Consider the following 15,225-nt stretch of genomic DNA (forward strand, 5'->3'; position numbering starts at 1 on the left):
ATAGCTCTATTATAGTGAAATTATGTTTATTGTAGAACCAGATACATAGTTTTACCTCTTAAATCGTTTAACAATAGACGGAATTGAACGTTTACGTTTGTTATGTAAGCAAAGCTATGCAAACAATTTAATTTAATCTTGTAAATAGCCAACTGCAGTGTGTATTTAAACATAAATCTTAGATCCTGAACCTTTCACTAGATTCGACAAATCTTTGTTATTTGGAATAATTTACTTATCAAATTGGATAAAATATATTTAAAATGATCGTTAGAAGAAACTATAGATAAATAGTTTTTAATATTTTGTGCAGGATGCAAATCTTTACTAATTTACGTTGTAGCGTATTATTTTAAATAATTAATATTTTTCATTAAATTTGACGCTGTCATAATCTGATGCTTTTATGTGGCAAAAAAAGGTGAGGAGAAGAATAAATTGTTTCTTGTATTATCGTAAAAACTCCTGCAACTGAATTTGGCAAATTAGTTTAACCTAGATATAATTATAGATATTCTAGAACTACTTTTATTGTTAAAACAACAATATATAACACACAAGTTACCATATACGTTAGATTTCCTTTTGGACATGTTACAGTGAACGCTTACCTCTATAAAATAAAACTTTTGGAAACAGATACGTGTTAATGTGATGGCAGTTTTAATGAACTTAACCACTGGATGTTTCAATGTCGGTATAATCAAGAAGTCATAAAATTTTTATTTCAATCCATCTTTCAACAAAAAAACATACTGCTGCAGAACGTTGTTTCTCTTCTCCATTTAAGTAGTCAAAATCCAACTATTAGATCAATTTTATGAGACTTTTTCAAACGTACTAAACGGAAAATTTAAATTGCCTTTTGCAAGCAGGGATGTGAATGCAAAATGGTAGAACTTTAGTTATAGTATTTCCGACTGTCTTTCCTTTTATGTAATTTACCTTAAAAAGTTGTCTTGTCACCCCCACCCTTCAAGCCACTAGCAAGAAGAACGGGAGACACACGGGTATGTCCCGCTAGCTGAACACTGTCAGGCAGAGTGGGTCGGAGTTCTTTTGACCAAAACTAACAGGTGTAAGAATGGGCGCCAGTTCGTTCCAACGGACTACTCCTCAGCTAAGAATGTTTTATTTTCGGAACAGACAGGAAATAAAACGAGCCTTATAGTAAACCAAACATATTGACCCTTCATATAAAAAAAAATAAATAAAAAGAATCATGGAATCGGTAAGTCCTGACAAAACAAAAAAAAATAAATCGATCCCGATTCAACAAATATAACCCTTTTACAAAAGCTGTACAATTTTGTCAATAACGTAAGTTGTTGACTTGTTGTTTTGAGTTGATTGACTCGCACGCTGAAGAATTTTGGGCCAAACATGTGCCAACAAAATATGAAAATTGCAGACAACTTGCAATCAATTTGGCCCCTATGTTTGGCTCAACGTATATGTGCGAAACGCCTTTCTCAAAAATGAATTTTTTGAAAAACAAATATCGCTCCCGATTAACGGACGCCCACCTCGAATATACACTTCGAATTTGTTGTTCGACTCGAGAACCAGACTACAAACAACTAGCTCAAGACCGTCAGTGCAATTTTTCGCATTAATTTAAGGTCTTTTGTTTTATCATTAAGAATGTACCAAAATAATAAACATCTTATCATTAAATGTTATCATTTGTTTTTTTTTCTTGACCTTGTTCAAATTTTCTTCTAGTATCCGGACCCCACATAAAATTACTTGCCGACCTCTGGGTTAATTGTTAGTTTTCTTCAAAATAAATAAGTAAATATTCGAGAAGAATGTACAAAGTATTAAAATAAATTAAATAACCATATATACACATTTATTAAAAAATTAACAAAATAAATAAAAATATATACATTATAACTAATATCCAGCCAATACAAATAAAACTGGGAAGCTCTGTTTTAGTAGTCTTAAAATTCAGTATTTAATAATCAAAAACAAATACTGGTGATATTATTGGATTAATTATATCATAAGAACGTTTATAACTTTCATTCATATCATTTAATCTTTCAGGTGTGGCAAACGACACGTTCTCCCACATGTATTTCAATGCTTTTATACACTTCGCCACCTAAAAAAAAATAAGCGTTTAGGTATAAAATATACATGTTGGATATAACATTAATTAAGTTAATTTAAAAAATACTAAATGTGCTGTATTTACTATCCCAAAAATTTGACAAACTAAGACAAAAAAAAACAATATGACATAATAATCCAGTCTCAGAGATTGCAATTATGGAAAGATGCCAATCAAAAATCTTAAGAGCAATTGTTGATGCACCCTGGTACGTAACCAACCAAAGAATCTATGAGGATCTCAATATCTCGACAGTGAAAGAAGTACACCAGCAAAAGAAATTACAATACATTCAAAAAATGAACACACACTCCAATCCATTAATTTCCGCAATACCTCAACATCGAGTTATCAGAAGACTAAAGCGACGTTGGCCAACAGACCAGTAACATGGACCCATGATTCTCTCACTGGAGGGGACCACATCAAGCCAGAACCAAGGAACAGGACCTAAAGTCATCGCATTAACTTATAGAATACATTGTTTTATTCTGATTGTTAATTTATTAGTTATAATAAAAAAAAAAGAAAAAGAGATTTCTATCTATCTATCCAAGGATTTTTACAGCTGTCGCCGCCTTGCTTCTTTCAGCCAACGTCTCCAGTCCTTTCTGTTCTGCCATTCTCCATCTCTAAGATCTCGTCTTTCCATGGCCTCGTCCACTTCATCCCTCCATGATCTTCGGGGTCTACCTCTTTTCCTCCTTCCTATTGGGCTCCAATCCGAAATCTTTGCTATCCACCTTGTATGATCTGTTCTTCTCACATGTCCATACCAAATTAAACATTTTTCTTCGATGTAGCTGAGTATGTCTTGTTCTACTGCCATTCTTCGTTTTATCTCCTCAATCTCCAAAGGGATTTGACCCCCAAAAATTATATGAACAAGTGAATTTTGCCGAGAATATCAACTTTGCGACCCCAAAAAACATGCAAAAAAGTTTACCACGTTTACCCCAGCGCATTTCCCTAAAACCTCCCTCGCAGGGAGGTAAAGCCGCAAAAAATTCGATTTAGCAAGAATCTGTACGTCGTCGAAAAAAATGTTTCGAATAAAAAATGTAGCTGAGATAATTTTGAACAAAAAAGTTTATTAGCACTTTTTATGGAAAATGAACCGTTCTCTCAGAAGTAAAGCTTAAAGCGACCGGCGAGTTTGAATGTCAGTTGCACACTAGGTGCAACTAGAATTTGCTCGGTGCCCAGACTGTTTCATTGTGCCTCAGCCGCCCCTACCACCCTAACAACAGTATACATAGGATGAGCTTATACTGTGGTTTTAAAGAACGCCGGTTTTACTCGTGGCTCGTTCGTGCTGATAGACGAACGATCAAAACAGTCGTATTTGAATGAAAATTTAACGTCTTGCTGGGAGTGTGATATCACGGCAAGATCTGGCAAGAACAACCGGCCAGTATAGAAGACAAATGGAATTGTATTAAAAAAGCTATCGCAACCACCACCAAGTCTCTGATTTCTTCCTTAAAGTACAAACAAAAAAATTGGATGACTGACGAAATATTATCAATGATGGACGACCGCAGATCATTTAAAAATAAAGACCGAACCAAACATCTGCAGATTAACCGACAAATACGAAAAGAGTGTCGCAAAGCTAAAGAACAGTGGCTGCTAGACAGGTGTGCATAAATGGAGGAACTAAAAAAAAAACATGACCACTTTAACATACATAAACTCGTTAAAGAAGTGACAGGTCATACAAAATCTTGCAGTTTTAACAGTACATCTGTACATGAAGTACTGATCCCAAGGATCTACTTAAACATTGGAGAACCTACACACAGCAACTATACTCAGACAACACTAGAAAAAACTCTGAAAGTGAATATAAAAGTGAACCCTCCAGTGAAGTTGTAAGGGCAATCAAACAGAGCAAATGGGGAAAAGCACCAGGCCCAGACGACGTATACATAGAGGTTCGAACAAAGTTGAGTGAAGACAATATAGACGCCTTGGAAGATCTTTTTAATGGCATTTATGGGTCCGGTCAAATACCACAGGATTGGCTTCAATCAACCTTTATACCAATCCCAAAAAAGTCAAACGCTAATAGTTGCGACCAATTCCGAATGATCAGCTTATTGAGCCAGGTCCTAAAGCTCTTCTTAAAGATAATTCACACAAGAATATACAACAGATGTGAAAGAGACATTAGTCCCACACAGTTCGGTTTCAGACAAGGATTTGGCACAAGAGAAGCACTTTATAGCTTAAGCGTCCTACTTCAGAAATGCAGAGATCAGCAAAAAGATGTCTTCCTATGCTTTATAGATTATTAGAAAGCGTTCGATTGTGTTAATCATTCAGAATTAGTAGTAAGATTGCTCCAGGAACGTTCGATAGATGAGAATGACCTTAAAATCATAAAGAACCTTTATATGAATCAAGTGGCATCTGTGAGAGTAGGACTGGAATCTACATCATATTTCTCAATCGAAAAAGGTGTATGACAGGGTTGTGTTCTGTCACCCCTCCTTTTTAATCTTTACTCTGAAACGATTTTCGATAGAAAGTTTTTCCTTAAGTGACATTGAAGAAGAAATCAAAATCAACGGACAGAGGAACAGACTATTAGTAATATCCGCTATGCTGATGATACAGTCATAATAGCTAATAGTCAAGAATAATAGATAGAATAAACACTAAAGGAGAACGACTGGGCTTGAAGATTAATATAGACAAGACGAAGGTAACGGTGGCTAGCAGAACACGAAACATGCAATTAAATATCAGAGTAAACAATAAGAACATCCAAAAGGTCCCCAAGTTCAGATATTTCGGTAGTTGAATAACTGAAGATCTAGATCCAGACATAGAGATACATAGCAGGATTGAGCAAAGCCAGAACAGCATTTACTAATACGAGAACCTTGCTAAGCAACAGCAGTCTTAACTTAACGCTTCGATATCGCTTTGTAAAATGTTACATTTACTCCATACTGCTATATGGTGTAGAAACCTGGACCATAAAGGCCAATGTGATGAACCGATTGGAGGCCTTTGAAATGTGGGTATTTAGAAGACTACTTAAAATTCCCTGGACATATGTCGAAGTATTAAATCGAATGGGCAAAGAACGAGAATTGCTGCCAATAATAAAAAGAAGAAAAACTGCTTATCTGGGTGATATATTTCGACATTCCAAGCACCAGTTCTTAAAGCTTACTATGGAAGGGAATATAGAAGGAAGACGGGGCATCGGAAGAAAGAAATACTCATGGCTTAAAAACATAAAGGATTGGACAAACCTCGATGCCCATGCACTCTTTAGAGCCACACAAGACCGAGAGGAGTATGCCAGAATTGTCGCCAACATCCACTAATTGGACAGGGCACCATAAGAAGAAGGGAGTCTTAAGTTTTGTGTTACCTCACTATAGCACACCAGATTGAGTTAAAACTTGGATAGAAAAAAGACAAGAATTGTCGAAATTCCAAATTCAAGAATTGTTAGTAGAACCACTTGGTTACCAAAATTATCTATGAAGTTCTAATAAATCATAAAATGAATTGTTGTGAGTTTCAATTGAAAGTGGCACCTATAATACAAAACACTATAATTCGAGAAGATATTTCTCCTCGTGAACAACTACAATCACATAATTGGACGAAAGTAAAACCCAAAAGAATTATTCCAGAGACATGCAGATATTCCAGAGACATGCACTTTACAGTGCATTAAAAACACGGTTTTACATGACGAGCCAACTAAAAAATGACCCGCGAGCCAGACTGGTCGTTAATTAAAACCACGGTATTGCAATTATATTGGCGAGCTTTACCGACGAGCCTTACTCGCTTATGGATCATGATATTAAATAAAAGAAATGTGAAAAGTAGCACTTGACTCGATCTGTTGATGCAGTGATCCATACAATATATAAATTAAAGAACAACATTGCTGATTACATCTATGAGTGTATACCGCAATGGACAAATAAATGGTAAAAATTTTGCGGATTTGGGTAGCATGAACATGTTAAATTAAATTATTAAAACTTACACTATCAAACGACGTATCTTTTACTCCATTTTCTCTAATTTGGCCAATCAAAATGTTTGCGTTATTAATAAATTCAGCATGGGACGATATAATGGAAGACAAATCATTCGCAGATTCAAAATCCAGTTCGAATTTGTGCAAACATTTGACAAAAACAAATGAAAATATGTAATGATGCACTCTGTTTAAGAAATTGATCAACGCAAACCGCAAATACTTCAATTTCATAATAGTGGATTTGTTGCTACCGAATTTGGTTTTATTCCTCTCTTTTCTTGGTTCCAAATCTGAAAAAGAAATAAGTTTAAAGTTTTCCACAGTATATTATTCTCGCTAGTTATAAATCTGCTATATAAAACGTAGTAAGAGATAAATTGTATGAAGCTAAGCTAAGCTAAACTAAACGAATTGAATATCTCCCGCATACTATTTAGACTAGTAAGAGATACAAATAAAATTATCCATTTTTATTCAAATATTTTAAGCTTTATTTAAATTTTCCCACCAAAATTAAATTTTGAAATTCCCGCGTAATTTCCCGCTTGAATTAGTTCCGATGCAAACCTCTTGGAGCGCTGAAATCATACCTAACTAAAGTATTGTCGTGAAGCATTTAGAGGTAGTGATTTGTGGTCTGTGCTAGACAAATCGTGAGGGAATCCAAGACCTATTACAAAATTTGTGCCACGCGTATGCATAGCTCTCTAATCGGTGTGTTCTCTTAAACACAACATTAGACCAAGTTGTGAACTTAATTGTTTCAAAACACAGACCAAGTCTGGTATACAGTGTGTAAAAGCCAAATAGAATAAATTCATTATTTAGGTTACTGTACATATTTATAAAAAATCCCGAAACACGTCAAATTTAAATTATAACTTGACATTCTTTAACGTGAAAATGCAACCAATACCTTCAACCCCCTTAGAATGAGTGGTACAACCCCCAATTTTTAAAATAGGAAGTATAGGCTTGTGATATATTGTTTGAAAGGTCTTTTCATTCTCCATTCAAAAATGTTGTCGCTTTTAAGTTTATTAAGAATAATTAAGATAAAATAAATTAAAATCATGTGGTTACCGAAATTCGCTAAAATCTACTCAAAACTTATTTCCCGTTTAGGTCTTGATAATGAGAAAGTGAACAAAAACCATAGCAATGTGGTTTTCAGATGGTAACCATTAAAAAACTTAGAATTTCCGTGGCAACGTTATTTTAACACGCATTAGTAAATTGTTTTATTTAAGTTGTCAGTATTTTAATTTAAGTAAAAAGTTCGTTCAATTCAATTCTGAAAAATGGTTAGATTAACGGAAATGCATAAAATAACAGTTTTACAAATGATTGGTTACGGAGATAACACCCGAACACAACAGGAAGTAACTCGCTTATTTCATGAGAAATTTCCTAATTTACCGCCTATATCCCAAGGAAAAATAAGTAAAATAGAGAAGCAGTTTCGCGAGTTTGGTCATGTAAGGCAGATAAAAAAAGCAGCTGCCAATGCACTGAGTGATGAACTCAAATTAGATGTGTTGCTCGAGTTTCAGGAAAATCCACATACATCGAGAAGACAGGCATCCACTACATTCAATGCTAGCCATACATCGATAGTAAACATATTAAAAGAAAATAAATTGCATCCCTATAAGATGATACCTACTCAGGAGCTCATGGAAGACGATTTTGATAGAACTTTTTTTTTTGTGAGCAAATGATGGACATGTTGGATAACAATATTATCCAATTAGAAGACGTTATGTTTTCTAATGAGTGTACTTTTTCACTTACCGGTCATGCTAATCGGCAAAATTGCCGCTACTGGGCCACGGAAAATCCTCACTGGATGAGAGAAGAACACACTCAATACCCTCAAAAGGTTAATGTTTGGGCAGGGATTATAGGAAACAATATCATTGGTCCCTTTTTCATTGAGGGCAACTCGAATGGCAACAATTATTTGGCACTACTTCAAAATGATGTCATTCCAACGTTGGCAAATTTATATCCTGATCCAGGAAACCCTCAAGTTCCAGCGAATACGATATGGCTTCAGCAGGATGGAGCACCACCACATTACCAACTTAATGTCCGGCAGTACCTCGATACAATATTTCCCAATCGGTGGATAGGGAGGCGAGGATCGATTGAATGGCCAGCGCGATCACCTGATCTTACATTATTAGATTTCTTTTTATGGGGATATGTGAAGAGTCATGTGTACAAAACTAAACCTTCTGATTTAAATGACTTAAAAGAACGAATAACGCTTGCGATTAGGTCGATCACGCCTGGTATGTTAAATAATGTTATAAGACAGTTTTATTTGAGATTAGGATGTTGCCAAGACGTTCGCGGTGAACATTTTGAACATCTACTTCATTAACATTCATAGTTCTTTTTCGTCTTCTACATTTTATTACGTTTTGCATTACATTTTAGTTTTTGATTGTATTGTAGCGAATTTCGGTAACCACATGATTTTAATTTATTTTATCTTAATTAATCTTAATAAACTTGAAAGCGACAACATTTTTGAATGGAGAATGAAAAGACCTTTCAAACGATATATCACAAGCCTATACTTCCTATTTTAAAAATTGGGGGTTGTACCTGTCATTCTAAGGGGGTTGAAGGTAGGGATTGCATGTTCACGTTAAAGAATGTCAAGTTATAATTTAAATTTGACCATTGTAAGAGCATGGGAGTAACTGAAATTTACCATAAAATGCGAATACATCAGCACGAAGAGTAAAATTCTGATATAAAAAAACAGAAAAGGGAAACAAAAATTATATCGCATCAAGAGGTTCTGAAACAGTTTTCCTGTTTAAGTTAAATATTATTTATATGAAATATGAACGTAGTGATCTTGCAGTGAGATCTCGTACTATTAGATTAAAAATCCCTATAATATTTTACACAATTAAAGCAAAAAGTTACCAAAAAAGGAAGAAAAATTATTCATTTGGGTTGCGTGTAATGATTATTCTATTGTATTTCAACCAAGCAAAAATAATTAATTAATAAGTTAGAGTAGCACCGCGATTGATCATATTCTCGTGTGTTATTAGAAAGTAAAAGTAAATAGACACCATTAAAACCCATAATAATGCTAAAATGGATTAATTTTTGGTGTGTTCTAATAATTAACTTTACGTTATTATCACTGAATTCCTTATTTGCGTTTGTGAGACCCAAATAGACGCTTAAATTCTAATTAACACATTAGTTAATACATACCGGTAAAAGATAGATGGTTCAGTGTATAGAGTCCCCATTTAATCTTCAAAATAAAGTGAAATATGTCCTTGTATATCGTCATTTGAGATGAACTGATAATGATATTTAATGGCCACGGGATTTCTATGTTAACGCTGATCATATTGCAAGCCTCAAGTGCGTCATTGCAAGCTTTCCAATTTTTATTGACCTGAACATAACAATTTTCATAAAAATCGGGGTAAATATCCATAATTATGTCTTGAAGATGAGAAGTAAGCCATATGTCGTTTCCCCAGTTTTTACTTTGAGCATAAACCTAAAACAAAGTCAAAAATTCAAATTAAAACAATAAAGAATTATATATCTATAAAAATGATACGTAAAGTTGCTCTAATACCCTTCTTTCAGTCGTGCAAACGTTTTGTTTTACGCATGTCTAATATTACTGCGTGCAATTTGACACAAATTTGACAACTATTAGGATTGAATTAGCCAAATGTGCAATAGAAATTAGAGATTTATGTTATTTAAGAAACAGAACTTACGTTTCTTACATACTTTTATATAAACTATTGTAAATTGAATTTGAATCAAATAAAAGGCAGATATCGAGCAGTTTTTTTTATTAAATCTTGCCCAAGTACAATTGCCCAAGTGCAATCGTGCTCCTGAAGATGTTTTAGGAGCGAAAGTACTTGGGCAAGATTTAATAAAAAAATTGTGCTCGATATCTGCCTTTCATTTGATTAAAATTCATCTATTTGAGCATTCAACCTTACATCACTTTATTGTAAATTGGTTTATTTGAAAATAAATAATAGTTCATAACCACATTTAGGTCCAATTTTAATTAGACAATAATATAACAATTATTGGAGAATATATACATTACCAGCTTAGGATGCAATGTAAAGAGATAGAAGAACTAGAAACAAAATATGATATGAGAAATATGCACAAAAAAATAAGAGAAGTGACTGGAATGGGTACTCGAGAAGGACTATTTGCCATCAACATATACAATACTTATGAACAAGCGCATTGACAGTAAAATCATAAATAAAGTGCAAACATTATATTGGAACCAAAGTGCCATAGTTCAAATTGATGGGCAACACTCAGAAGAAATGAAGATCTATAGAGGAGTTAGACAGGGATGTGTTTTATCGCCACTTTTGTTTAACTTATATTCTGAAAAAATTTTCCAAAACACGCTTAATAATATCAAAGCGGGAGTTACCATTCACGGAAAATTAATTAACAACTTATGATGTGCATAGGACACTGTGATCATAGCAATGAGTATAGAAGATCTACAACATCTTATCGAAGAGATGGGAATTACTATAAACGCTAAAAAAACGAATTACATGCTAATTACAAAAAGACCACAAAATATACATCATCTATTGACAATCAATGGTAACGTGATACAACAAGTAGAAAAATATCAGTACTTGGGAACTTTGATCAATGAAACTAATGATCATACTGCAGAAATAAACAGGCGAATAGAGATTGTCAGATCAGCATTTATACGAATAAAGCCACTCCTAACTCACTCCTTCTCACTTCCTCATTGGAAGGTCAATGGATTCCAAAACAAAAATTGACTCAAGTCAAGCTCAACCAAATAGGCTGGCACTATTAAATCGCTGGCAGCATCTTTGTCAGCATTTTTATAAGAGATGCCTCTTCCCGAGGCATGGATGCAGCTCCTGAATTTGATGCAGCGCCTGTAGAACGACGGTATTAGAGACTACCATTATTGTGAGAAGAACTAGAGAGCTTGTGTTTCTAGTTGTTAATGACTATTTGGTTAGACTATAATATTGATTGTTTTATTTACCCCATTTTAATCCATGTTAATGATATTTAATTTCAATCCTTGAAAGCCCAGCCTTTCAAGGTGACGAGTTTGTTAATGCAAATTGTATAATGTCTAAACATCTGTTTTGTAAGCGTATCTGCCTTGCGAGAGAGGTTTCAGGAGTGGTTGAAATTTGCCTTTTTGCTCGATTGGTTGTTTTAGCATTATTGCTGTTTGCTGTAGTTGTTAAAGGTATATTGTATGCTGTCAGCGAATCATTTGTCGCTGGGATATCTATGGAGGTAGGGTTGGAACAGTTGGTTGTATCATCTGAAATGTTTGTTGCTAAATTATTTTGATTTACTTCCATGGATTCGAGTTCTGGGATATACGTTTGTGTCACTTGCGGTTAATCTTTATGTGTTTCTGTACCAGCTGATGTGTTGATGTTGATATGCAGTTTTCATCTTTGTGTCCAGTAGTATTCCATCGTGAACAATGTAAACCAACTAGGGATAGGAAGATTGTAACCTCGGAAACCTTTTTTGGATGGTGCTAAAAAGGTCACCAATGGAGACACTGCGGACGGCAGCCAGATGGTTGGTGGAGAGTGAGTCGTGGGTTCGAAACTAGCTTTTGTAACCGGGAATGGGTCCAACGGACGAAATAAGTAAAGATATGACAGGATAAGACGTATTAGAAAAGATAAAGAAATAAAGAAAGAAAGAAATAAAGAAAAAGATAGATGGGTAAAATTACCAAAGATAAGATAAGATAGAAACAACCACTTATTTTTTTGGGGTTTAAGGAGAAAATTAAGAAACCTTAGAAAAGAAAAAGGATAAGGAAAAATATTTTGGTTCTGAGACCAAATCCAAGGAAAGATACCAACAGTTAATTATTAAATAAATTTGGTCAACACACTATATAAACAAATATGTAATAAATATACCACACAATAATATAGGCGGCTGAATGTACACTCAAGTAATAAAAATACACCATCAATTATTAGATGGTGATATACATATAAAAAATAAACAGTATTATGATTGATAAATACCTTTACAAATACAATATAATGGAATCATACACAAATTAAATTATCAGCGAAGAGAGTCTGATGCTATATAAAAATATTCAACTAAAGTTGATTAAAGAAAGTCTTTCTTTGCTGTTTAATGGGCATATCTCGAGATACTGGGTATAGTAAATAAAAAAATGAATAACAAATAACACGAAGTTAATTAAAGTTAAATTCAAAGAATACGACAAGATTACAGAAATAAAAATTTAACCAACCCGCACTGGTTAAGTTAATTATCCGTTCGCACTGTTGTTTAATGATTAACGGAGAATTAAATGTTCGTAATTATTATTTATTAGAATTTCTTAGTAGCTGATGGAAAGTTCGTAAGAAAATATTGAATGATCTTTAAATTGAATGCAAAAATCAGTAGTTACTCTGAACTACAGGTGAAGACATGGATGAACGTAGATTCGCCCAGATAATTGAAGATAATATGATACCATAACCATACCATATTATTCGCCCAGATAATTGAAGATACCATGATTACTTACAGTAAATCTTGATGACTGCTACACTGCACTGAAGCTATATACTATACTTGTATCAAGCACTGAAGTTATTTAAATTAAAAGGTACTTTATACCAATATTTAATCTAATATATATTTAATCTAATAACGAGCGCCTGTCCTCAAAGACCGCCCAACTAGAAGTGGTGTTTGTCTCTTAAAATTTCACAAGCTTTCCCAAAAATAGGTGGCATATCCCCCACTTAAAAATGACAGCTCAGCCGGTATGTATTTCCAAGAAGGTAAAAAGTTCGAAAGGTTCGAGGTAAAGAACGGTACTAGCAATTGGAAACGTGAGAAACAAAAATTTCTGAATTACGTTCTCTCAGAAAATTACTATAACGTGCCTTCGACGATGTTTGCCAAATTTATCAAAAAGAAATCGCCTGAAACCGGAAAGAATTAACCGAGGATTAACGAAAATAATAAGTCGGACCTTCCGTCTTTTGAGATAGTCGGTAAATTCCAATAAAATTTGCTAATGGTAAACCGACCACCCGCGTATATATTTGCAATTACGATCTGCGTCTCAGCAACAGGGGTAAAAGGATTAAAAATTATTTAATATTCTAATTATAAAAACAATGTTACAAGATTATGTAAGGAGTGTTATCATAGGTTATTAAGATTGAGTTTGGAATTGGTTTGGTAATTATCGGAGAGACAAATATTTGCCGACTAAAGCTTAAGAAATGGAAATACGCAGGTTCGAGCATACCAAATTTCAAAAACTTGGATACTGCAGTTTTAGTTGTTTAAGTTCATCTTCTATAACACTGTTCGGAATGATAGGGCAGATGTTTGATATCATTAGTCTCCTTGCTGGTGTAATAAGTTTTTGAATTCTTATCTCATTGCTTTGGATGACTACGGTTTTATGGTAATTTAGTAAGGTATCAAATAAATCAATAAATTTTAATCTGGTTAATATGTTATTATTATTTGAAACAATAGTTTAGAATCTTACCTTAATGAAGAACCGTCTGTAGAATGGAAAAATTAAATTGTCAAAAAACAAAAATATATGGCGAAGAAACTGGAACTGTTTTTCGAGATGGTGCTGTTCGATCAGAATTTTCTTCACTTTTAATCCAGATATTGTAAAATGTTCTCTGAGAATTGTATTTAAAATTTTTTCAAAAAAATTTGTTACTGGGAAGAAGGTTTTAGTGATCTTGGATATCCTAAAATAGATATTTATAAACACTTAAAAATATATCAATATTTGAATTAAATTATATATGACATTGTCAGTATCTTCCTCGCGTACTCTTATTTAAAAACAGAATTTATATTCCTTCAACCTTTAGTCTTCTTCTTAACGTGCCCTATCAAGTCCCCTTGACGTTGGCGATTAACATGGCGAAACTGCCTCTGTCTTGAGCTATTCTAAAGAGTTGCTCAGCTTTCCTCATTCCTGTCCACTCCCTGATATTCTTCAACCAAGAGGCCTGCTTTCTACCAATTCCTCTGCGTCCTTCGATTTTACCCATCATAATAAGATGAAGAATATTATATCGGTCTCCCCTTACTACGTGTCCAAAATAGGCCATCTTTCTACATTTGATGTTATCAAGCAGCTCGCGAGCAGCATTTGCTCTCTCAAGGACTGCCACATTTGTCAGCATAGCCGTCCATGGAATTTTTAGTATACGTCTGTGCAGCCACATTTCAAAGGCCTCCAGACGATTAATGGTGGATATTTTTAATGTCCATGCTTCGACACCGTATAAAAGGACTGACCAAATGTAGCATTTAACCATGCCCTTTCGAAGTTGAAGTTGCAAGTTATCATTACAGAAGAATGACTTCATTTTTAAAAATGTCGTGCGGGCTATCTCGATTCTACGTTTTATCTCTTAATGTGGATCTAGTTGTTCAGTAATATGGCAACCAAGATAATTAAAACTGGACACTCTTTGAATTATATGACCATCAACATATAATCGTGCATCTTGATGTGCTAAACGTGTAAACACCATGTGTTTTGTTTTTGAACAGTTTATGTTTAGGCCAAACTCTCTTCCCACTATATCAATGGCATTTAAAAGGCATTGTAATCCATTCACTTAAAATAACTGTATCGTCTGCATATCTGATTGTATTTATCAGAATTCCATCAACTTTCACGCCCCATTCCAAATTATGCAGCGCTTCTTTAAATATTCTATCTGAATATAAATTAAATAACAGTGGGGATAGTATACAACCCTGTCTGACACCTCTTTGTATTTTACAAATTTCTGTTGATTTTCCGTTTATGCGAGCTGTCGCTGTTTGACGCCAGTATAACTTTTCTATGAATCGTATGTCTTGAATATCAACTCCTTTATCGTTTAATATTGTAATTAATTTGTGATGCTGTACTCGATCAAAGGCCTTTTCATAGTAAATAAATACAGCAAAGACGTTTTTCCTTTGATCTCGACATTTCTGCAGTAAT

At 34.0% G+C, this 15,225-nt stretch overlaps 1 protein-coding gene across 2 annotated transcripts in view; it reads right to left on the reverse strand.

Moving 5' to 3' along the window:
- Positions 1-1,843: 1,843 nt before the first annotated feature.
- The window catches only part of Grip128 (gamma-tubulin complex component 5), a 37,432-nt gene continuing 24,050 nt past the window's right edge, over positions 1,844-15,225 (reverse strand). For both annotated transcript variants that reach the window (XM_072538571.1, XM_072538569.1), the window contains 4 exons: positions 13,750-13,966; positions 9,390-9,687; positions 6,147-6,433; positions 1,844-2,113 (listed from right to left, as the gene is read on the reverse strand). In XM_072538571.1, coding sequence (XP_072394672.1) covers positions 1,964-2,113; positions 6,147-6,433; positions 9,390-9,687; positions 13,750-13,966 — 952 coding nt within the window. In that variant the 3' untranslated portion in view covers positions 1,844-1,963. The remainder of the gene's footprint in view (positions 2,114-6,146; positions 6,434-9,389; positions 9,688-13,749; positions 13,967-15,225) is intronic.

Source organism: Diabrotica undecimpunctata, chromosome 7 (assembly GCF_040954645.1).
Source record: "Diabrotica undecimpunctata isolate CICGRU chromosome 7, icDiaUnde3, whole genome shotgun sequence".
NCBI lineage: Eukaryota > Metazoa > Arthropoda > Insecta > Coleoptera > Chrysomelidae > Diabrotica > Diabrotica undecimpunctata.